This window comes from Chlamydotis macqueenii, chromosome 3, assembly GCF_036417535.1.
Source record: "Chlamydotis macqueenii isolate bChlMac1 chromosome 3, bChlMac1.mat, whole genome shotgun sequence".
NCBI classification, from domain to species: Eukaryota; Metazoa; Chordata; class Aves; order Otidiformes; family Otididae; genus Chlamydotis; species Chlamydotis macqueenii.
The window spans coordinates 6,346,515-6,371,387 of record NC_141558.1 but is presented as its reverse complement, the minus strand read 5'-3'; the positions used below and the strand labels follow the sequence as shown (position 1 = coordinate 6,371,387).

At 44.1% G+C, this 24,873-nt stretch overlaps 1 protein-coding gene across 4 annotated transcripts; it reads left to right on the top strand.

The window, feature by feature from the left end:
* The first annotated feature begins 479 nt into the window (after positions 1 to 479).
* Positions 480 to 24,524, top strand: CYP39A1 (cytochrome P450 family 39 subfamily A member 1). Of its 4 annotated transcripts, XM_086745986.1 has the most exons (12): positions 480 to 704; positions 6,038 to 6,173; positions 7,474 to 7,648; positions 9,262 to 9,411; positions 10,248 to 10,341; positions 11,809 to 11,907; positions 13,812 to 13,902; positions 14,930 to 15,063; positions 15,954 to 16,049; positions 17,802 to 17,890; positions 21,821 to 21,908; positions 23,024 to 24,524. In XM_086745986.1, the coding sequence occupies exons 1-12, from the start codon at positions 528 to 530 to the stop codon at positions 23,093 to 23,095; spliced, it is 1,401 nt and encodes a 466-aa protein (XP_086602112.1). In that variant the 5' UTR covers positions 480 to 527; the 3' UTR covers positions 23,096 to 24,524. The 4 variants fall into 4 exon arrangements, with proteins under 4 accessions (XP_086602112.1, XP_086602114.1, XP_086602111.1 ...); XM_086745988.1 differs by lacking the exon at positions 17,802 to 17,890; XM_086745985.1 differs by lacking the exon at positions 23,024 to 24,524 and having other exon boundaries at positions 21,821 to 22,052.
* The last annotated feature ends 349 nt before the right edge of the window (positions 24,525 to 24,873 follow it).

Genomic DNA, 24,873 nt, shown 5'->3' with positions numbered 1-24,873 from the left:
CACATGTAGCCTTTAATGACATGATCCCAGACAGGTGAGAGATACCTTCCAAAAGGCTTACTGCTTCAGGTGATGCCTGCACAACCTTCTTGCCATCTGTCTTGCTGAAAGCTAAATGTCTGCAAATCACAGCCTCTCTGCTTTGTAGTCCTGATATTGCCACAAAATATTTTTTTTTAACTGAAGAAGGCGATGTACTGCTTTGCCATAGTGTCCCTGGGTGCTTGGGTAGCCCTCCAGCAGCTGGTGCAAAGTTCAAGGATTTGCCACAGCAACATCCAAGTTTTGCAAGCGGTGGAGCTGGTCCTCGTCCCAGAGCGGAGGAGAATTGGCTCTGCCTTTTCCAAAACAAGGGGTTGTCCCCTGGGCTGCTTGGTGCTTTGACATCTTGTCTCCATGGCAGTGATCAGCTGGCAAGACTGATAAAAGAGGCCCTATTCATCGACTCGGATAATCCCGGCCAGCGCGGCCGTGCCGGGTGCCGCGGCGGGCAGAGCGGTTGCTGCGGCAGGCAGCAAAAAGGCAAAATGGCTCTTGCTCTCCTCTTGGCAGCAATCCTGGGACTTCTTATTGTCAAGGTTGTTTTGTTTCAGCTGAGAAACCTGAGCTCCCCTCCGTGCATCGGGAGCTGGATCCCTTGGTTTGGAGCTGCGTTTCAGTTTGGGAGAGCTCCTCTGGAGTTCATAGAGCAAGCCAGAAGCAAGGTAACGGCTGTGGCGGCGTGCCTGCTCGTGGGTGCATGCTCAGGGTGGCTGCCTGCAAGGGGAAAGGCGAGGAGAAACTCCCGCATTAAGTTTGCTGCTTTCCTGTCACGTTTTGTAACGTCAGGGGCGTTCAGCTGGTGAGGGGTCAGCTTTGTACCAGTAGCGTTGCGAAGCCATGGATCCAATCCAGGCATGATCTCTGTGCTGTGGTCATCCTGTCTGGACCCAGCACTGCTGCTGTTGTGCTTTTGCAGTCTGGCTACCTGTTAACCTTGGTTTCAGATAATGTGCCCTATGCTAGGCACTGGGACAGGGAAACTAATTATTTGCATGCCTAAAGTTAGGTGAGATTTCTGACTACCAGCTAATGTCCCTCAATATTTGAGAGAGGCACAGGCATGCTTGGCAGGCAACTTTCTCCATCCTAAAAAACTTACCAAAGATGGGTGTGAATATTTACCCCTGAACATGCCTTTCTTTTTCTGTCTGTCTGATAGAGAGAGCCTAAATGATTAATTTAGATTAGATGCTTAATTTCTAGGCAGCTAATACTGACTGACATAACACCCATCTTCCACCTCGCACCATAGAGCAAGCTCACATGTATGATCTGGAGTTCCTTGGCTTCTTTGAGCTTACAGGCTGAGTTTAACCTTACATTGCTATGTCTTTCCTGTATCTTTCACCTATGTGTACAATGATCGTTTATTTGTGTATTCATCTTAGGGCAGAAATGTAGGACTGGAAGAAAACTCGTTCCAGTCCATTCCCCTGCTATTTCAGATACCATGCCATATAATCCTTTAAATAAGCTGAACAATCTTTGCTCAGAAAACCAATCATAATATTTCTTTGACTCTTCCGATATGAGGCTCTTAGAGAAGCTCTTTGTTCTACTGAAAATATATCCTGGTGACAACCAGATTAAAGCAGCCTGCCAAACCGTCCTTTCCAGAGCAATCCCTTTTGTGGACTGATGTTTCACTATGGCTTAAGCTTGCTTTAGTTGCCTTTTTTCCCCAAGAAGCTTTTAGCAAAATCTTAGACAAAATTTTAAAACAAACCTGTCAGAAGAGTCCTTCCTAGGGGTTCATTCACAAACTGAATGAGCACAACTTTTACATACCGAAAAAAAGTATTGAAGTACAAGTGCAAACTTAGTGTCTCTGGGTCCGTTACTTTTGGTGTTCATTCACCTGGAGACCCTTTAGGCCACTCTTGGTGCTATGGCAGCTGCTGCCACATCTGGACACACCAGGAACACTTGAAGGGCTTTATAAAACCCAGGTTTTGTTGGGACAGAAACTAGAACAAGACACATTTTCAATGACAGAAAACTGGGAATAAGCAGAAGGAGAAGGGTTTCTTACATATCTCCCCTTTAGTGTGTTTGCAGATAGGACCTTTCCTGTGACTTTCTTATTAGTCCAGCAAGTCAGCGTCCTTAGGAGCTGTGACCTCTCCCTGTGGTCGTCCTGGGCAAGGAGGGACCTTTCTATCCATCACCCCCAGGCTGGCTGCCTGCCTGCAGCACGATCACAGACTCATAGAATGGTTTGGGTTGGAAGGGACCTTCAAAGGTCATCCAGTCCAACCTCCCTGCAAGGAGCAGGGACATCTCCAACCAGATCAGGTTGCTGAAAGCCTCATCCAACCTGGCCTTGAACGTTTCCGGGTATAAGGCATCTACCACCTCTCTGGGCAACCTGTTCCAGTGTTCCACCACCCTCACTGGAAAAAAATTTTTTTTTTGTTATATCCAGTCTGAGTTTGCTTCCTTCTATTTTAAAACCATTACCCCTCATCCTATCACAACAGGCCCTGCTGAAGAGTTTCTCCCCATAGAATCATAGAATGGTTAGGGTTGGAAGGGACCTTCAAAGGTCATCCAGTCCAACCCCCCTGCAAGGAGCAGGGACATCCCCGACCAGATCAGGTTGCTCAGAGCCTCATCCAGCCTGGCCTTGAACGTTTCCAGGGATGGGGCTTCCACCACCTTTCTGGGCAACCTGTTCCAGTGTTCTATAACTCGCATTGTAAAAAATGTCTTCCTAATATCTAATCTAAATCTACCCGCCACTATTTTAAAACCATTGCCCCTTGTCCTATTGCAACAGGCCCTACTAAACAGCCTTTCCCCATCTTTCTTGTAGGCCCCCTTGAGGTACTGGAAGACTGCTATCAGGTCTCCCCGGAGCCTCCTCTTCTCCAGGCTGAACAGCCCCAACTCTCTCAGCCTGTCCTCATAAGAGAGGTGCTCCAGCCCTTTTATCATCTTTGTGGCCCTCCTCTGGACCTTCTCCAACTGGTCCATGTCCTTCTTGTGCTGGGGGCTCCAGAACTGGACACAGTACTCCAGGTGGGGTCTCACCAGGGCAGAGTAGAGGGGGAGAATCACCTCCCTCGACCTGCTGGCCACGCTCCTCTTGATGCAGCCCAGGATGTGGTTGGCTTTCTGGGCTGCAAGGGCACATTGCCTGCTCATGTTAAGCTTCTCGTCCACCATCACTTGCAAGTCCTTCTCCTCAGGGCTGCTCTCAATCCATTCTCCGCCCAGCCTGTATTTGTGCCTGGGATTGCCACGACCCAGGTGCAGGACCTTGCACTTGGCCTGGTTGAACTTCATGAGGTTGGCACGGGCCCACCTCTCCAGCCTGTCAAGGTCCCTCTGGATGGCATCCCTCCCTTCCAGCATGTCGATGGCACCACACAACTTGGTGTCATCGGCAAACTTGCTGAGGGTGCACTCTATCCCACTGTCCATGTCGCCGACAAAGATGTTGAACAGGGCCGGGCCCAGCACGGACCCCTGAGGGACGCCACTCGTGACCGGTCTCCACATGGACATTGAGCCATTGACCACCACTCTCTGAGTGCGGCCATCCAGCCAACTCCTTATCCACCGAGTGGTCCATCCATCAAACCCATGCCTCTCTAGTTTAGGGAGAAGGATGTCATGCGGGACAGTGTCAAAAGCTTTGCACAAGTCCAGGTAGATGATGTCTGTTGCTCGTCCCTTGTCCACCGACCCCATCACCCCATATTTCATACAAACCCCCTTGAGGTGGGGTTCCTCTCTTGCTCTCCCTTTCCTCTCCTCAAACACCCCCAGCATGTCTCCGTCCCACCTCCCACACTGGCAGGATGTGCCCAGACCAGGAAAGATGAGCCTTTCCCTGCCTGCTCCCTTCCAAAGGAGTAGGCACTGTAGCGCAGTACAGCCAGATAAAACAGGTGCTGCTGCCAGAGGGGTCATTAACAGCCATCACAAGGGTTGCAAAATACATCTGCAATAATTCCAGGCTCTTTAATATTGCCAGAAGAGGGTTAAGCATTACTAGGACAAGCAAGCTGCCCTCGTAAATGTGCAGAACTGGGCTCTGCCAGGGTGAGACCTCTTCAGCTCTGTAGGGTCGTTACCTTCAGGGGAGACTTTTGCAATGAGAAAATTCCTCCCCTGATTAATACTTCAGCCCGTCAAAGTGACACTCATTTATTTTTATTTCTTAAAGAGTTAGTTTTCTTACTGTTGTCCCTTTTGTTTATACCCCTCACTGCCTTTTCTGTCAGGCCCTGGCGTAACACACCAGACTTCACTGCTTGCAGCATGCACTTTGCTTGAAATTCACTGCTTCTGTTTTCCTCCTACAGAAGAAGACGTGGGCTGGAAGAATTCTCTGTTTTTCCCCTTGTGTCATCAGTGGGTCTAAGAAAAGAAAGATCCCCTGCTGTAATATAATATTTAATCTCTGGTCTAATAAAAGATACCACCTCTTCCTCCTAAAGCTGCCTGGCTAGCTAAAGCACTTTCGCAGGCGGTCTGGGATGGGCAGGGTGGGTGACCAGAGCCACCACACAACATAGAACACATGTAGAGCTGCTTGATGAGGGGTTCAAAGGATGTGGTTCCCCATTTTGCCTGGAAAACATGATAAGAGTTAATATGGAATTTAAAATACTTCTCATCATCTTGCTAATTAAGCTAACCAGAAGAGGTCAGTTAAACCTGTGAGGTTGTTCTGCACTGTATGGACCTGTGGATCCATACCTCACTCTCAATATGTTGACTGCATTTGGGACATGGTGCCGTGTCTCAGGGCTCAGGTAGATGCCTCTCAGCCCAATTTTCTGCGTGTGGTTGCATCAGGGATGGCTCGCTGGGTTACACGGCAAGGGACATCCATCCTGCATGAGGTTTGGTGGAGGAGAAACAGGCTGGGGAAGAGGACAGGGCTTCTGGTGGAGCATTTCTGAAGGCAATGTCCACAGCTGGGTCACTAATGGTCTGTGACCCTGCTGCCATGCACGGAAGACCAAAATGTTAAAGTCCCTGAGATAGAGAGGGGACGTGGCATTGAACTCGTGTGTGTGTGTGTGTGTGTGTGTGCATTGCCACGGGAGAGAAACCAGCCCACTGCACCTAGCTCCCAACCTGTGACGTGACACAACTGCAGCGCTCTCAGCCGAGAGTGGTCGCCCCCTGCCTAGTAGCACCCCTGGGAAAAAAGGGCTGTTTCCTTTATTTCTCTTCTTGGAGATTTTGGAGAACATTCTTCTCAAGTTTTTATTTCTCTGGAGTGTTACTTTTGTGTGAGCTCAGATCTGGCTCTCATCACGGCCCTGCTGTTCTGTGTGGTGTTTCCCAGCCTTTGGGAAAGAAAGAGCTTTTGTAAGTGAGAGCAGCTTCATAGGCTTTAAATCGTAACAGGACTTTTCTTTTGCTTTCCCTATCTCTGTATGCCATCAAGTCTTCTTAAACGCTGTTTCGGACAGAGCAGTAAACTGGTGCACAGTGTTGGCAGGCAATGCCCACGCTTCCTTGGTACCCACCCATAACGCAAGGGTGGTAAACGCAGAACTGCTCGGCAGCTTCTTCCAGCAGCTGCTTTCATGACATTAAGACATCAGCATAATTATACCAGGACAGATGAAAAGTCTGTTTATTCAGGTGTCTGTCTTGAACAGCAGCTGTTGTCAGACGCCCAGTGAGTGGGGAGTTTTTGTTAAAAAATGTACATTGAAATAGGTAGGATTATGGATTTCTACAGTGCGAGTACTTTGCTATGACAACCGAGGGATGCAGTAGAAAATTCATCTCTTGGGTTCTTTAAATCCAGGTAGGTTGTATTGTTTGAACTGTAATCTGATTTAAATATAAACTGTTAATCTCAGAGAAGGAATCTCTTCTTCTCTGTGAGAGGTCAGGCAGGCGCCTGGGATGCTTCCGTCAAATTTTGGTCTGATTCATGTTCATCTTTGTGCGCTGAGGTCCTGCTGGGGCTCCCATCAAATGTGTTAACAAGGCAATAATACCAAATCTTTGTCTGTTCCAGCACGGGCCTGTGTTCACAATATTCGCTCTGGGAAAACGGTTTACTTTTGTGACTGAGGAAGAAGGAACTGAAGCATTTTTTAAATCGAAAGACTTAAATTTTGAGCAAGCAGTACAACAAGCTGTTGAGAATGCAGGTAAATGAGACCGAGCTCTTTTTTTCAATGGAAATAAAATCCAGTTACCCAGGAACATTAAAGCCCAATCCAAAGCCCGTTGGCTTTTTGATCGTGCCTTAAATGCTTATCTTAACCTATGACCATGCTACAAAATGAAGGGGAAATTAAATTCCCTCATGTGGATCCAGCATTGTGAGCCTGCGAAGTGTTTTGGATTCAGTCTCAAGGGATAAAAGTTTCTGATCCAGGGTCTGTTATTACTTTTACCATCAAACAACCCCAGTTTGAGATCAGGTCCTTTTCTGTGGCTAGACACTCCACCTACATCTCCCAGGTTTGGAGCAATAGTGTGTTGTCCTATCACTGAACTTGAAAATTAGCTTGTAGCAATTATTAGTTGTTACCCTGCAGCACAGCAGTCATTAGAATGGATGAGGTATATGTCCCATCGCAGTGGCATGCTCCATCAGCTCATGTGCTTGTATCCCTGTGGAATCCCACAGGCAGGAATTCTTGGAGTAGTCTGGTAGTTTTGGACTGTGAAATGAGGGAGAAGCAAGCTGGCAGAGAGATTAAATCACAGAATCCCTGTGGCTGGAAGGCACTGCTGGAGATTACCTAGTCCAAGCCCCTGCTCAGAGCAATGTCAGCAGCAGGAGGTCACTCAGAGCTGCATCCAGTTGGGTTTTGAGTATTTCCCAGGATGGAGACTCCACAACCTCTCTGCACACCATGTTCCTGTGTTTGACCATCCTCACAATAAAAACTTTCCTATGGCTCAGTGGAACCTCCCGTGTTCTCGTTTGTGCCCATTGCCTCCTGCCCTGAGAAGAACCTGGCCCCATCTTCTTTACTCCCACCACCAGATATTTATCCACACTCGACCTTCTCTTGTCCAGCCTGAACAGTCCCAGCTCTCTCAGCCTCTCCTGCTGTGACCGAAATAATGACTATAGCATGAAGAGCCAAACTGTTTTTTTTTCTCAGATTAATATATTTTTCATTTCAGTCAGTTTTGTGCTCCGCATGCACATCTCTCTACATCCACACAGGAGCTGGGTGGAAATCTCTGGATTGTTGGTTGTGGCACTGAAGCTTCATGAGGCAGGAAGATGTTACACAGACTGGTAGAAGCAGAGGGCTCACCAAAATCCTTACAGGGTTAGAAGGAAGCTTTCTGGGAAGTTCACTATAGGCAAATGAGAGTTAAGGCATTTAAATTAGAGTCACAAGTTATGTGTAAAATTTTTCACTCATCTTTCAGTGCAAATCTACTTCATCTACTTTCCAAAACATTTCTGTTTCGTTTTGTATTTAGTTTCTGTCCCTGCAGAAGCATTTTATCAGAACCACGGTAACCTCTACAGCATGATGAAGGGAAAAATGGGTCCTTCCAATCTGCACGTGTTCACGGGCCCTTTGTGTAAGGAACTACATGAGCACATGGCACACCTGGGCATGGAGGGCTCGGGCGACCTCAATGACCTGGTAAGGTAAGGGAGTTTTGCAGCACATCTGTAATGCGTGGGTGTCCTACATGGCAGCAGATATGTTACTGCAAAGCAGGTGGAGCTCAGGCCCTCAAGTCTTAGAAAAGTTGGGTCAAGATGTTCATCACGGCTTCACGGTTTCAGGTGGCTCACAGAGTGGACAGGGTTTCTCCCTGCTAGGAGGAACATCTGAATTACTTATTTGGAAGAAAAAAGAAAACACAGCATCTTCCAACAAACCCTGTTTCCCAAAACAGGGGTAAAAGCTTCACGTGTTTGTAAAGAACTTGCGATCAGAAAAAATGCTTGATCTTCAGCAGAATGAAAATTTTCTCTGCATATTTTGGGCCAAGCCTAGCCCAAAAGTTAAATAAGACTTCTGCAACTGACTTTGCTGCCAGAACTTAATCCTTCATGTGAGAAAAAAAAAAAAATCCCTTAATCTACTAAACAAAACCAACACACAGTTTCACGTGACAGTAACAGAGCTTTTAACTCCTTCTTCCTGATCGTCTGGGGCAGCACCTCTATCTTGCCTGCCCATCAGGACTACAAGTTGGATATTGCCTTTGGCTTGGACCTATTTCTAAGACCTCACGTCCAGATTGTCTTTTGCTGACTTTTTCTACATAACACATCTAATATACAGCTTTTTACTGCAGCTGAAACACTGAGCACCTGACACTTAAATTACTGCAATTTGGATTAACCAGGGGAAAGCCTGGTGGAAAGGGGCTTTGAAACCTGCCAGCCCTCAGTCTCACTGCTCTCAATAACGGGGTGCAAACCCCCACATCCCGTGGCTTTCCCCAACCTGTCTTGTGACGTCGAAGTCACATCGGCCTCTAGTCGTAGGCTAGATGATAAACTACTGAATCTCTAAGAGACACCCACAGTAAATCTCTGCTGAGTGTGATCTGTTGTTATGGTTTTGCCAAACAAGGCAGCGTAAAAGAATTGGAATGCAATGCCCTGGATAATTGTTATTTAGCTGCCTCAAAATTAAATCCATAGAGCCAGCAGGTGGCTCCATCTTCCTTACGATCTGTAGAAAAGCAAGAAAGTGAAAGAGCTGTCGCTCGAAATAGATATTTAGCCGTAGCTGGAACCCAGCAGAGACGGCGTAAGAGTTTCTCAGAGGTAGAACGTGAAGTGGTCTGGGAAAGGAGCTCAGTTTGCAGGATAATGGAGGAGCAAATGGTAGTGAGACAAAAAAGAAAACAAAAAAGCAAAGATTTCTCAGGGTCTTTGGTTGCAGGAGGGGTTGTACGATGTCTGGAAGTTCCACACGGGCTAACCTGAAATACGAGGAGAGGTTAGTGGGGAGAAGGGGACCTCAGTGCCCAGAGCCTTTCTGCCACTGCTCAAGGGACTAACAGCTCAGTGATGAAGTTCAGCCGTGTGCAGAGGACTGGCCTGAGGTCCATCCTAGCCTCTGCTTAAAATTTCTGATAAGGGTGTGAGTGAGGTATGAGCCTTGTGCCAGCCTTTCCATACTGGCTAACGCTTGAGCCCCGCACTTCTAGTGTTGTTAATTCAGCACGCCGCGTCCCGGCCCAGAACTGCTGCAACAGCTTCCCTATGGCCTGCAAGTCACCAGGATCTCATCCTTGCAGGCACGTCATGTATCCAGCTGTGGTGAACACTTTGTTTGGGAAAGGCATCTGCCCAACAAGTCAGAGTGAAATCAAGGAGTTTGAAGAACATTTTCAGAAGTACGATGAGGACTTTGAATACGCTTCTCAGATGCCCGAGTGCTTCCTGAGGTAACGAGGTGGAGATGATGCAGGTGGTGTGCCCATTACAGGCATTTTGCTTGCTGGAATATCCACCACGGGAGACTTTTCCCCCAGAGGATGATGCAGTGTCTTTGTCAATGGTGCACCCTCAGGTCAGGCAGGCTTTCATCTAGGTGCTTCAAAAAAGTTCTGACCTTGTCTCATGCATTTTTCTGGAATAAAGCAGAAACAACCTTGCTTAGGTGGGCAGGGTCCAGCTTGGACCTGTCAGAGAGGAGCAGAACTGGGCAAAGGGCAAAGGCCTGATCCTAAGTGTGAGTCCCAAGCTGAAGGGGTCCCCAATGAGGCATCTCTCTGCTCTTTCCCACACCTTAGCTGTTTTCCCAGCAGACTGATCCCAGGTTACGTTACTGCACTGTCACAGAGATGACCTTGGGTAGAGGCAACCAAACTCCAAGGAAGGGAGCCTGTCAGTGCTCTCAGGACCATGACAGCACCTTGAGCACCTCAAAATAGCTTTCAGAAAAACTAAGGATGCTGTAAAAATGTGGCCTGTATTTTCTCAGGGGAGGTCACTCTTGAAAAGATTGACCTAAGCAACTGTCCAAAGCCACAGTGAAAAGCTGTAGTGGAATAGATATTAAAATCTAGGAGTCTTGCAGTCACAAGTCCTGGCTACAAGATGAGGTCTGGCCAAGGAGAATTCAACACTACTGTCAGTCAGATTGACGCTTGGCTGTTCATCAACTGACTGCAGCCCAGGGGCTTTTGGGAAGAAATGAAGGAGTCCTCCTCATGGAAAAGGAAATGTTGGTTTGTGCTGCTTCAGTTAAGTGGTTCCTGTTTGTTGCTTTTCTTTACAGGAACTGGTCTAAATCCAAAAAATGGCTTCTAAAATTATTTGAGAAAGTAGTGTCAGATGCTGAAAGGACCAACCCTTCAGAGACCACATCCAAGGTAAACATCCGAGGCTGTGAAATAAGATGACTTTGTTGTATATTCCAACTGAAGGAGCGGAGGGCAGGAATTATTTCAGTACTGGAAGAAATACGTCAGCTTTTAGCTGTACCTTAATTGTCAAGTATTGCTGTCACCTACATTAGGACAGATCCATCATTTTTAATCCTACTCCTCAATTTTGTTTATTTCTTACAATCCTGAGAATTGACATCTTCCTCTGGGGAATTTTAAGCCAAGGGTTCAGAGATAAGACCCATCGCCAGCCTCTGGCATCACAGCTGCAGTGAGCAGTTGAAGGAGGTGAGAGAAAGAACTCTTCAGTTGTTTCTCTGAGGGCACCACGCTGTGAAATTTCAAAACCTTACATGTACTATTTTTAAGCCCTGGTGTAGAGTGAGTAGATCCTCCAGCAGCCAGACTAGTAGAAAATAGCAGATTACTGGATTGGAAGCCAAGTACCCTAAATATTGATTGTGTCAAAGCTGTGATAAGTTGTGCTCCTGGTTATTCTCCTCAGCTATGGCAGGAATTTTGTCTACATGGCGGACAAACACGAGGGCAGACTGGCCTGGGAATTTTGATCTACCAAATGATTATAGAACAGATCATTAAACAAACCAGGTTTTATTTAGACTTTAGAAGTTTTACATACCACAGTTTCTTTCATAAATCAAACCAGAGTAATGGAAAGAAGAAGAGGGCTGGAGAGGGGATGGTGGAAGGTTAGAAGGTGGAGGAAGGAGGAGGCACAAACTCAGTGTCTTATATTAGGTGGGAATTTGGCAAAAAAAAAAAAAAAAGCAGTCATTTTTAATTCAGCCTTTTCCCCTCTGAAAAGTAGACAGGAAGTTCTGCCTTGAACACGTGGTTGCATTGTATTTAAGGAAATACTATAAACAAAAGCTGCTCCTAGAACATTGGACAGTTGCTATAGTTTCAAGGAATATCAAGCCATTGAAGTCACTGGTTAGGTCACTTACAAAGCACTTGGAACTAGAGGGTTTGCTGATATATCAGACCGTCTGTTCATAACAAGCACCTTTTTGGCAGGAACAGAGAGAACATTTTCTTCATTTCCATTGATTCAACTTGTTCAGTCCCATTTTCAGGTTCTTTAAAGTAGAGAAGTAGAGCAAGAATTAGAGTAGAGATTTCTTTTTTCTTTCTTCCACATACAAGCAACCATGGGGAGTGAGGGAACCTAATTCCCTAAAAACTTTAAGAAAATGGAGGGCAGTGCAAGTATTTGGTAGGGATTCACGTGGTGCATTGATGACTTCTGGCCCTCTGCCTGTGAGGGAGTCTCACTTTTCTCTCAACAGCTGCAAAACCCCCATAACTAACATTACTTCTCTTGGATAAACTAGTCTTACGTTATATCCTTGAATTCTAGTAAGCCCTACCCTAAACTAGATTTTAATATAGATTTTTGAAATACATATTATTATATTTTATTTATAACAGACACTACTGCAACATCTCCTGGACAACTTGCAAGGAAAACATCTAGCTCCCAATTATGGTCTCCTGATGCTCTGGGCTTCCCAAGCGAACGCTGTCCCTGTAAGTACAAGGCTAGGGAAACACTTTCTCTCTATCCTGTTCAAAAGCCTGTATTTGGGAAGCCAAGCCTTTGAACCAGAGGTCACACACACTGCGTGTATTCCAAAGACGGGATTATCACGCCCACGTGCATCACTACAAATACACCCAGGCTGTAATGTCACAGAAGCAATGACAAGACCAACTCGTCTTGTATTTTTCCTAAATTATGACGTCCTCTATCGTAACATTTTGGGAACATATCTCTCGTAGCTGTTAAGATCACAGTCTTAAGCTGTGAAGAGCACTTAACTCTGTTTCAAAGCCCTGTGGCTGCATTATAGTAGAGACTCTAATTCAAACAGCCTGGTGTTACCAATCGTAAAGAACATCAAAAGCACCATGTAAAGTAACTTCATCTGTGTGTCAATCCTTGAGTGAATTTGGCCCTTTCGCTTTGGGGGATCTGCTGTACAAATGCCAGTGTTGCTTCAGGGGGAGAAAAGCAATGGTTTGATTCTACTGCCACTTAAGTTTTGTCTATGTTAGAAATGGATTTGACAGATTAATGATACAGATATACCTATCCTAACAGGCCCAATATATCTAACACAGTTTAGGCTGACCAAAGACATTTATAGGAATTTCTCAGATGAAAAACCCATAGCAGCAAAAACATCCTTTATTTACCATGGCTACTAAGCTCTTTCCAGCACAGTTACGTCCGTTACAGATGTGATTTAGAAAAAAAAATGATAGTGAGTTATTTTTATATGTGCTTCTAATGGATGTATCTATGTTTTTTGTAGATTTGATATTACTACGGTTTACCCTAAAGGAATTTAATGAATTTCAGTGAGATTTCTGTGGATTCACATGTTGGCATAAGTGAGAGGCATAGCCTGCTGTCTGCTGTCAGGATAACTGACATTCCTTCCACAACACTATCATTACTTACTTCTGTGATATCCAGCTGTAAATAGACACACAGATATTTCGCTGTTTCTCAGAATAGTCACAACCACTGTTCTGGTGACTGGAATGATGAAAAAAAGGCCTTTCACCTTCCAAGGGGATTTTTCACAAGCACGTTACACCCTTTTATCTGAAACAACTCAGTTCTCCCTCCTCAGCCCATGGAGTGAAGCCACAGTGTCCAAGTGCTGTACAAGAAAACTAAGCTACCAGATTGGTTTTGCAGAAGGGGGGCTGCATCCACACGGGGCTATTTGGGAAATAACAGTAAGAGTTCTCATCCCTCACCAGCACAGCTGGCCCGCGACCAGATCTGCGTGCAGGCTGCGTCTCCCGCTAGCCCAGCAAGAGGAGAGAGGCTCCTGGCAGTGCTGCGAGTCCTTCTGGTTTCATCCCCCATAAGAGGATTTTCTCCTTTCCTAAATTTCTTGATTTTCAACCTCATTGCATAATCAGCTAGTAAATTGTTTCTAAAAGGGATATACTACTGCTTGTTTTGCTGTTAATTAAAACTTTCCCTGCCCATTTTAGTGGACTCACTGTGACAATGCCCTGCAAGTAAACTTCACTTCATTTCTGCTAACATTAGTAGAAATTTACTATTTCGTTTTTTTCTTCCATTCTAATCTAATCGCACAAAATGATTTAGTAATTCATTTTAACATCTAGATATTTGAAATTAAAGAAAGGATTCTGTGTTTCAAAGCTGAAAGCCAAAGCTATGTAATGTTCACTGAAGATAAGTACACAGCAGATGACTAGACCTAATCTCCTGGGATCTGAGCCCGTAGACGTGGATTGACCCTGGAAGCACAGCTCCCTGTGCATCCCAGATACAACAGGCACATCCAAAAAAGTGCAAATGTTTTCACTTGCCTCTGTGATTTGCTACAAAGATACTGTAATTCTGTTCCATATTCCTGAGTTAAAGTACTTTCATCTCTGTTTAGATTGCATTCTGGACCCTTGTTTTCATACTCTCTTATCCTTCCATTTACAAGAAAGTCATGGAAGACTTGGTTTCTGTTTTTGGCAAAGCAGGTAATAAATCAATCCTGTCCTTCTGGAATCTAGAAATTATTTATTCTGTGTTGGCCCAGCACATGGCTAGTGGTCAATGGCTGGAAATAATAAATGATGCTGCTGAGGGTACTACTGATAACACAGGGTCCAGCTCTGAGTTCTCAGCATATGCTCAAGACATATTTTTCAAGAAAAAACACCTTTGACGTTAGCAAAAAATGGTAGAAAAAGAACCGTATGTATTTCTCTCTTCATTCCACATCTATAATTTAGACCTAGATTTGTATTAACCAGTCTTGTGCTTTTTTCATGCATCTATGATAAGGTCAGATGAGGTCTTTCAATTCAGCTGCTTTTCATGGTGTGATGTGCACCAGAGTTACAGCTATTCTGTGGAAAAACAGGCCAGGAACTGTTCTCTTTTCTCTCATCTGAGGCCAATTTGTCCAGCATGATTCACCCTCGCGTGACTAATCTCTTTCCCTCAAAAAACAGTCACCTACTGGGAGCAGTCATTCACATATGCAGTCCCTTGAGTGATGCTTAGACTTTCATGGAAGAGTCTTAGTTGACATGGGTCAAAACCACGTCAAGGAACATGTCAATAATTAACCAATAAGGATGATCAAGAGCCAGTGCTTAAGCCTCTCTCCTGGCCCTATTTGCCAGCCCAGGAGCTCAGTCTCGACTACTTACCTTAGTGCCTACAGTCCTTGAGATTCCCATGCAGTGTCCTACCAAAGTACTGGAAAAGTCCAGGGACTCTTAACTTCCAGAATGACCTTTGTTTGGCCTCTTCAGGTGAATGCCATATCTACAGCTACCTTAGGGTTATGAAATCATCTTCAGTAGCTTTTCTTAAATTGTACTGATTTTGGACCATTTGTTTACTTTGAAATATAAAGAAAATTTCTGGGTGTAAACAAGGCCTAAAAGTCTTGAGCTATTCTGTCAGAAGGGCTAAAGCAAGATTTGTCAGCATGTACCAAAATAAGTACAAAATCTAATTTTTTTACACAGAGTCTTCTTTCTCATGCCACAACAGGTAAAGATAAAATAGAAGTCTCTGAAGAGGACCTCAAGAAGCTCCCTTTTATTAAATGGTGCACTTTGGAAGCCATACGGCTGAGGTCTCCAGGTGCAATCACCAAGAAAGTAGTAAACCCAATAAAAATTCAAGTGAGTTTATTTTTTTTTTCCTTTTTTTCTTTTTTTTTTTCCCTCCAAAAGGATGCGGTATGATTTATCTGGAAAGTGGCCTCCCAATACATCTAGAGAAAATTAAAATAGTAGAGATTCTACAATCTCACATGTAACTTCTGCTTAGTTTAACAGATTTATTCATCATCATTATTTTAATGGTCATTTATTTAAGAGTGGTTTTGCTTCCTTTGCTCCTAGTCTTACCTTCAGTTTTGAATTGAATTTAAATTCAATTGAATTGAGCTGGAGCTACTGTGCTGATAGGATATGAATTTGTAATGAGACACAACAAATGCAGGAAAAGGCACCACGATTTAGTAACTTGTAAAATTCCTTCTTTTCTGTTTGTTCTCTTCAGTGCTGTTTAGAGGGGAAGTGCTAGCATTCAGGAGACTAACAAATAATCCTTTGGGACAAAATACTCTCTCTTAAGAGATCAGCGCTCATGCCCATTTAAGAAATTACTAAAGTCCCATAAAGGTCTATTGTCATATAAGTCTTACTATGAATTTCTTTGTGTTCTGAAGGAAGTGCTTAACAAAAGATTTAGGAAAAAATACCAGTTGACATGGTAGATCAAGAAGTGAGAAAGACAGAAATAATGTTTCTGTTTCTATATCTGGAAAACCAAATAAGAAAAAAAAAACCAGTCTTTCCGCATTCTCCACTGTTTAGGTTTTTCTTAGGGAAAAAAAAGGGCAACAGCAAGAAGAAGCTTCAAACGTGATATGCCCCCTATGGCTTTACTAGTTTCGCTTGTCCTCTGTTAGGACCTTCTGCTGATGAAACAGAGGTACTAAGGAGGAATTGTTTTGTGAGTTGAACCCATGATTTTCTCTTTTCTTAGAGTTTTTTCTCCTTTTCAGAATTTCACCGTCCCTGCAGGTGACATGCTGATGTTGTCGCCCTATTGGTTACACAGGAATCCAAAATATTTTCCTGACCCAGAAATGTTCAAACCCGTAAGTTGTCACTCTTAGCGTGGGCATTTTGCTGTTTTCTTCTCCTCTTCACTTATTTCACAACAAAAGCGTATGGACAAATTGGGTATTCCCCATCATCTGGAGGATGGCTCGGTGTACAGAGAAGATGTGCACAAAAAGGAGGAGTCTGTAGGAATAACTAAGACTTGAAAGTTCAGTTACACGTTCCAGATAATACGGTACTACTTTATATCACTTTGATCTTGATTCAAAGCCCAGCATGGAAAGACCGCACTGATTTCACTGCTGAACACAACTCCAAGTACTCCTCTCTGCCTGGCATCTGTCTGGGTAGCTCATCTCCACGTATTTGCCCAGGCTCATTGGCCTTTCCAGTCAGATGATTTCTGGTAGGTATTAGCTCTGCTAATTCAGTAGCTGATCTAGAGTTTCTCGATTATTATTCCACTCCAGGTGGCTGCGTGGGCAGGCGTGTAACTGCTCCTTTTAGCACCATCCGCTGTAGAATGGTTTGTCTTTTTTTTATATCCTATAGAATATCCTATATAAATATATAAATATAGAATATCCTATATAAATATATAAATATATTTATATCCTATATAGAAATATATCAAGGAGTATTTTAAACAAAACTTCCTTTCTAGCAAACTCTTCACCAATTTGAAATCCCTCCTAACAATTCCTGCCTGTTTGAAACTCTAAGCAGACACCTTGATGCAGCAGATTATCTCTTTAGTAACTTTATTCCTAAAAAGCAAGCTAGCTTGTTTTTTAGAAACTCACCCGTTTTTTTCGTGAGGAACAGGTGAGTACCCCTTGAACATTGCCATTCCAACTGGTATCACCTTCCCTCATCACCGCTGAGATTTTTTTCTTGCTTTTATTGGATTTTGATGCTAACAGGTTTCCTCTTCAAAAAGCTCTAAACAGCCCAAGCTGAAAAAAAATCCAAAATAAACAAACATAAAATTACATCTTCTCTAGGACAGCTTCATCAGACGAGTTAGCCACCACAAACCTGACAGGCCTTGGTAGAGTTGCACTGAGTTTCTGGAGGCTGGTATAGCTTATCACCCAGCACTCGAGAGATTTACTTCTGTCAGTGTCACCCAACCAAAGTTTAGCCGATATTCCTTTGCTCCTCGTGTTGTTCCTTTTCTATTAAAGCAACTCAGGATGGAGCAAGGAGCCCTCTGGATACCAGCAGGCTGTTTTTGTTTTTGAAGAGTTTATTTTCTCACACACTGGCTTGCACCTGAGAACGGGGCTGGGCAATCCTTGCCTTTCTCTTGTGTGACCGCTCATACACCCTGCATTTTTCTGCCCGCAGCATCTTAGAAATGGTTTGTGTGCAAGACGTGCGTGAGCCCTTTGCGTGCCGTGATACAATTTTGTGGCTGAGGGAAGGTACTGGTTGAACATTTGCTGTATATTTAAAAGGAGAAAATTGCATTTTTATAGGCATCACAACAGTTCAAGATGCAGGAAACAGAAAAATGAGGCGGTAAAGGAAAGATGCTTTAGGGGTGATTTTGAAAACCTTTCCATCACTAAGTATTTTTCAAATGGGACCCTCATTTCTTTCCCTGAGTTGGTGCTGACTTTTGAATCCAGACTCTAACGCTAACAGGTTGAATGCAAAAAAATGGCATTAGTGCAACTTTGTATTGAGGATTAGCTGTCCAAGGTCATTTTTAGCCTGGAGAAATAAAGTTAAGCTTTATTTATATAAGGCTGATTTGGAAAAAAAAAAGTTTCTTCCCACAGGATCGTTGGAAAGAGGCAAATTTAGAGAAGAATGCTTTCTTGGACAGCTTTGTGGCATTCGGAGGAGGGAAGCATCAGTGTCCAGGAAGGTCAGTGAAACAGCTGGGGTTTATTTATTCCCAAACCCTGCAGAGAACAACTCTCTTGAACTGGGCTCCTCTTACACTTGGAGATAAAGTGTTTTCATTGCTTTGCTCTCTGTCAGTCCCCTAATGCTCAGTATTATCTGGACCTTGTTTAAACCGGTTTGAAAGTAGTTTTGCTCCTGGAAAAGACAGGTTAACTCACGGTGTAAAAAGAGAATCTGAGACTATTGTATCAGGGGATATCCCCCAGGGAGGAAAGTCAGCCTAGCTCTGCTGCTGCTGAGGCATCTTTTCATCAAGGGAGAGTTGTTCCACTTACAAACCTGCCAATTACAGACACAGGCATTTAGGTTGCCATAAACCGGTTCTCATCTAACCTAAAGAACATTCCTCTGGTCTGAGACTCTCTGTCCATCCTCTGTGATGCCACTGACATCTTTGCTGATCTTCAAATGTCTTAACTGGCTCCTCTCTGTTTAAGTCTTGTTTTCGCATTAAGGCCCACGCAATTGTATGATGGCTTAAATTGCAGATCCTGTCTCTCTTCACTCCTCCAGCAATGCCAGCCTCGATGCTTCCTGCATTCCTTCTGCTGTTTTCTCTGCTGTCCCTCTTCCTGGAATAAGTCCCAGGGAGCCAGCTGCTCCTCGTTTCTGTGTTCAAACATCTCTATGCTCAATTCTCAGCCTTCAAAACCTGGTCTCCTCTAAGAAGCAAGTAGCCAAGAATCCTTAAAACTAGTCCGTTTAACTCAGAGGTCCCACGTGGAGCAAGGAATCCAGAGGGTGTTGCAGAGGATCGGCATTCTTGAATCTGCACCCTGCAGCAGGCTGGGCATGAGTGTCAGGTCAGCTTTGTGAAGGCTTTAAAGACATGAACAAAATGGATAAATCTGCATTTAGGCTTGCCAGACAAAAGTGCTCACTCCCTGCGGTACCTCCGTGACTCGTACCATATTCCTGAGCTAAATATGAGCACAGCCTTATTCCCAGCAAGGGCGACAGCAGAATTCACGAGAGGCATCCGCAGGTAGAGGACAAGCTGCCAAACAACGTTTCTGAAAGATGCTTGTTTACATACACTGACCTATTTCTTTGCTCAGGCTGTTCTCTGGACTCCGGTAAGACCTTTAAAATAAGTTTGTAGTTAGAAAGAAAATGATAACTTTTCTGCATAGACAACGGATGGAGAATCTTTTTCTTGCTGACAGACAAAAAGTCCTTTCAAAGCCTTTGGCAGTCCACATGGTATCACACACCTTCACACTTTTCAGCAATAATTCTAAAAGGACAATGTGGTGGTCTTGGAAGAAAAGAAATTAAATCAAGGGATGTATCTAGATCCCAGGCTGCAGATTTCCTTGGTATGACTGAAAGAAATAATGATATTTCAGGTTTAAGATGCATTTTCATTTAATTCAGTACTAGGATTTATACATTTAAATGTATTGAACATTTAATTTCTCCATTGCAAAAGTTCATAATGAAATTAAAAGCTAATTTAATCAAACTGAAAGCTAGAAAATAACTTACTTCTCAAATATTCTAGCAAACTGGCATGGGAAGAGCTCCCACAAAGCCATTTCTGTGCCATCTTTTTTGCCTAAAGGAAAAATTTTACGGCAGTGAAGCTACTTTTGTCTAACCAAGGGCCTATTGCCCGTGTGAGTGTGCTTACCCTGCATGGCTCCGTCTGGTGTCTCCTATCTTATGCTGACGCTGTAAACCCTTCAGCATGACAACTGTGATTTCATTCTCAGACTCCATTTACTGCAGGACCTCAATCCACAGCTGAGCTCCTGGCTTCCAGCATGACACCAATACGTCCCAGTGCACTGGGGGCAAGGTTTCAGAAAGCGCATCTTTGTCAAACCCCCCTGTCGCTAAATAAAACGGGAGGGCCTCCGTGGCTCAGAGTTCTAGGGGAGGCTCTAGTCATGAATACAAAAGACAGGTGGGAAAGAAGGAGCATTTAGCTGCAAGAAGGCTCATAGTTTCTGCTTGGTACAGTGGAAAGAGGGATGCACTGGGACTCTGCAGTCCTGCCTTTCACTCCTGGGCTGTCCCTCCGGCCACTCTCGGACATATGTGTGCCAACCACATCCTGGGCTGCATCAAAATCAGCGTGGCCAGCAGGTTGGAGGAGGGAATTCTCCCCCTCTACTCTGCTCTGGTGAGACCCCATCTGCAGTACTGTGTCGAGCTCTGGAGGCCCCAACATAAGAAAGACATGGACCTGTTGGAGATAGTCCAGAGGAGGCCATCAAGATGATCAGAGGGCTGGAGCACCTCTCCTGTGAGGACAGGCTGAGAGAGTTGGGGCTGTTCAGCCTGGAGAAGAGAAGGCTCTGGGGAGACCTTACAGCTGCCTTCCAGTACCTCAAGGCCTACAGGAAAGACAGGGGAAACTCTTCAGCTGGGCCTGTTGCAACAGGACGAGGGATAATGGTTTTAAAATAGAGGGAGGTAGATTCAGATTGGATGTCAGGAAAAAATTTTCTACACTGAGGGTGGTGGAACAGTGGCCCAGGTTGCCCAGAGAGGTGGTGGATGCCCCATCCCTGGAAACATTCAAGAGCAGGTTGGACGGGGGTCTGAGCAACCTGATCTGGTTGGAGATGTCCCTGCTTCTTGCAGGGGGGTTGGACTGGATGACCTTTAAAGGTCCCTTCCAACCCAAACTGTTCTATGATTCTCTGGTACATCTGTCCCATACTAGTGAGGATGGCTTAGAGGCAGGACCTCAAGCACCAGGAGCCCAGGACCACACTGTGCAACCAGTGCAGTGACCGTAAGGAGCCCACCTTCGTTCGGTGCTGCCAGCATGGAGTTTGGGCTATTAAATGCAGCCTGACCTGGGCTAATTTCCATTGAAATATTTCTGCACTGCATTCCCCCGAGCTCAAGGTCACCAAAAGCTCCCTCTCTCAAGGCAATTCCAATGTGAAATCACAGAGATAATTTGAGTCTGAAGCTACATCAACACAAGCAAGCGTCCTCCCACTCCGGAGCACAGGGCGGCTCAGTGCGTGGATCTGGATGGCTCTGCAGGAGTTATCTGGGGTCTCGTGGGGCTTATTAGCTTCCTCTTCACACCTGCCAGGCCAAATCCAGGCTGACGCCATGTGCAGTCATCTGGCCTTCTCCCCAGTGAATTCTCCAATAGCTGTTTTATGCAAGTTTTCCAGCATCTCTCAGACAATGGAAAGTAAACTGTGTGGAAGAGCAAGGTAGCATTACTATTTTAACCAGGTATTTAAGACTTATGTCTAAATTCTGCAACTGAGTAATCCCTTGACCTGGCATAGGTGCATGCTAGTGACTGAATGCAGAAAGCTCCTGTAGATGTCAACGTTAAAAAATAATAGCCTAGAAGAGTTCACCTGCAGTTATCTGAAATCTTCTCTGGACTGACTAAAAAAGACCTTTCTTGAGAGCGTTACAGAAAAAAAAAATCATGCCCTTGGGTCTTACACTGCTAATGCTGACGCGTTAAATAATAACTGCTACTCTGATGTCATCAGGCTCCCAGCTGCATTATATAACTTTATATAGCGCAATTAGTCATATAGCCTTTTCTATATTTGACTGCCTTCTCACTCCTAGGAAGTTATTTCAAGGCAGCAAGCGTTAGAAGAACATAAATGTTTACACAGTGGAAAAAGCCATAATGATAAGGGGCTGTTTTAAAATAGGGCGTTAGAGGGATACTGTCGGTCTAAAGTTTCACCGGAAAGAACAGGCAGCCGCTACATTTGTGTTCTTCGCCGAGTAATGAAGCTGAACAAAGATATTTTCCTCCTGAAGATAAACTTTCAGGCAGAACTAAAGCATGGAGTGTCAAATGTGTGAAAGACACTCTGTTTCTTCTCGGATGACGAGACGCTGTGATGGTCAGGCTGGATGGCCAACGTTTTCCTCCCTTTTCTTGCAGGTGGTTTGCAATCATGGAAATCCAGTTGTTCGTCGCGCTGTTGCTGTACAAATACAAATTTGTGCTTTTGGATGCGGTACCAAAGGAGGTAAAAGATCCATGCCTTTATACAGCATTCCGCATCCTTATATCCTTCACTTATCACACCCCGCTGAACAACCGTGCTCAACGGTGGTTATGTGTAATGAAGCAGCAGTTTGAGAGGAGTGTTAATAAAAGATGTAATGAGTAACTCAGTCTTTGTTTTAACTCAGCAGTCACTCCAGCAGTGTTACTGGAGCTGCAGTGTCTGCACAAGGAAGCCTACAGGAGCGTTTTGTCTCATCATTGCCTAAACATTACAAAACATTTTATAATTGCTTTCTGCCACTCACAAGAACAATGAATATGGAACTGCATTATTAATGCTTTAAAGATATGAAATCAGGTGCAGCACTCACAGTGCTCTTCCACTACATATTCAGTGATGGAAGAGAAATGGTTTGGGTCAGACTGAAGGAGCAGCTGTGACACAGAAAGGTTTTACCATTAAGGGAGAGTGGCGCAGTCTCCACTCTCAGCAGTAATTTCCTTCCCCATTTGCAGTGTCCTTTCCACTCTCCAAAAATCATTGTTCCTCATAAACACAGACTGCTGCGAAATCATCAGGTCTGCCTGTCACAACCTAAACGTGACACACATGCCCTATAGATAAACTGCCAAGGAGAAGAGGGAGAAGTTGAGAATGGCATGGGCTTCGTATGGTTGCCCTTTAGGCTGGAAGTTGGAAGCCGGGAGAACTTAATTCCTCGGCTCTCCTTGAAGAACGTGAGATGTTGCTGTCAAGTAGTGGTAGAAAGTCCACCCAGAAGAGGAAGGAAGGTTGCCTCTTCTGGACTGATGGTGTGTTGCCATGCCAGCTCTCACTGCAGTTGATTGTAGCTTGGTTCTGCACCCACAGGCAATTATGCTGGTGAAGATATTCAAAACCATCAGAGTTTCTTAAGATCTCATCTGTCATCCTCTGTCAGAGTGAGTGAAATAAAAAGTAATCATGAAGGCTCTGCTTCAGTAAAGCCAAAAAATACTCTCAGTATTCTGTGAGTTCTCATTCTCTAAGACTAAAGCTCCAAGAATATGTTTATATCTTAACATTAAAGCACAATGATAATTCCATTAACTGAACTAACTGAAATGTTTCTACGGATTTTCTTCTTTTTGCAGAGCCCTTTACATTTGGTGGGGACACAGCAACCCATCGCACCATTCCGGGTCCAGTATAAATGCCGGGAATGAAAGCTGCCCAGAACTAACTTACATTCCTTTGCCAGCCACCTCTGGACGGATGGACCACTGAGCTGCTTCCCTATCCTACATCTTCAGATAGGTTCTCTGCCTTAACAATTCATAATTTCAACTTTAAGTGCTGTACATACTCTGTGTTGTGGTTTGCCATACCGGTATAGTCCTATCTGTGCTCCTCACCTGATTATCTACCTCCTTGTTTTTAAAAATTCATAATTTGTGGCCAATTATTCACAGGCATTGCAAATCTGAGATAATAAAATCATCAACCAGACATTCAGGACAATAAATTGCTGTATTTGGAAATCCTGCATGGAGGTTGTGCCAGAGCCAGCGGAGAAGCAGGTGCCTTGGGCCAGGTCACGGCTTCCTGCAGGTCTCTGAACCAAGGCCAAAGTTGGTAAGAAATCAGACCGGTGACTCCATCCGGCTCCCTGGTGCTGAGGTGCACAAAATACAGGACAGCGCTGAGCAGAGACCTCCAGATCAGATCCGCAGCCACGATAAACTAGGATGACTTATGTATCACTGCCTGCGTAGGTAGATGAAGATCTGGCCTCCTCTGCCTACAATCGGTGATAACTTTTAGCAAATAAAATGCATGTGTAATGGAAAGACTGCAAGCATGGGAAACACTGGGGTCTTGTTCCACTGGAGCACCTAAAATTTCTACTGAGCTTTATTTGCTCCACAGGAATCAGAATCGGTCCTTGCATGAATACGCAATGAAAGTTTGATCGTGATGTTTGGCTTTTAATGAGAAATGGTAGCAAGAAAAGCCGTTGCTATTCCTTAGGCTGGTTGTCTAATATCTGGAACATTTTTGCTTTCCCTTTAACATGACTTACTGATAGAACAAATTGCACAAATCTAAAAATATTTAATCCTACAGAGAATACCTAGTAAAAGTTGTTCAAAGAAGCTGTCAAATAAGTTCAGATACCAACACTTTAACTGCTGTCAGATTTCATATCTGATAATAGCTGGCAAGTATTTTTAGTCTTTTAAGTAAAGATTATTCATTATTTTGGAAGTATTTGCAAAAAAAAATGCAAATGCACATTCAACAACAGTAAAAACTATGGGAATAACATCCATAGGAAAATAACATAAAAATAATAATTAATTAAATGGTTGGCTTACCTCAGTCATGGATACAACAATTTAACAAACTTTAATGATTTATGTGGCTGAAGAATGATTTGTTCAATTTCTAATTTAGCTCATAATGGTTAACTCTGCAAGAGCTGCACTCTTAACTGCTGTTTCAGAATCGCTTCCGTAACTAAAAACTATTACCTTGGTTTCCACATGTGGTCATTACCCAAAAGTGTACATTTTAATGTAAAAATTTGGAAATGTCTACAATATTTGTTCAAGTATCTTGTGGTTTTGTGAATGTATTTTTTTTCACAGTGTGCATTTCTTTTTATTTTTCTGTTTAATTAATTTTGGAGTTTCTTTTTTTTTGTGTGTGTGTGTGTGCAGTTTTCGTTTGGTTATTTTTTATCCCAAGAGAGGTAACTCAAAAAAAGCAAAATTCTGTAATGGCAAACTTGACTTTAGAGTACAAGGTCCCTAAAGGAAAGTGTAACGGGAAGGTCAGCATCAATTTGGTTAGAATGAATGAAAGGCCTCTGAGCCCTTGGATTCTGATGTATCCCAAAGAGGAGCACAATTCTGGTGTAGCTTCTGCATATTGCTGAGTTTTTCAGACTTGGTGTGATCTTGTGTCTGCTGAGAACTCAATTATTCTTCCTTCCACCTCC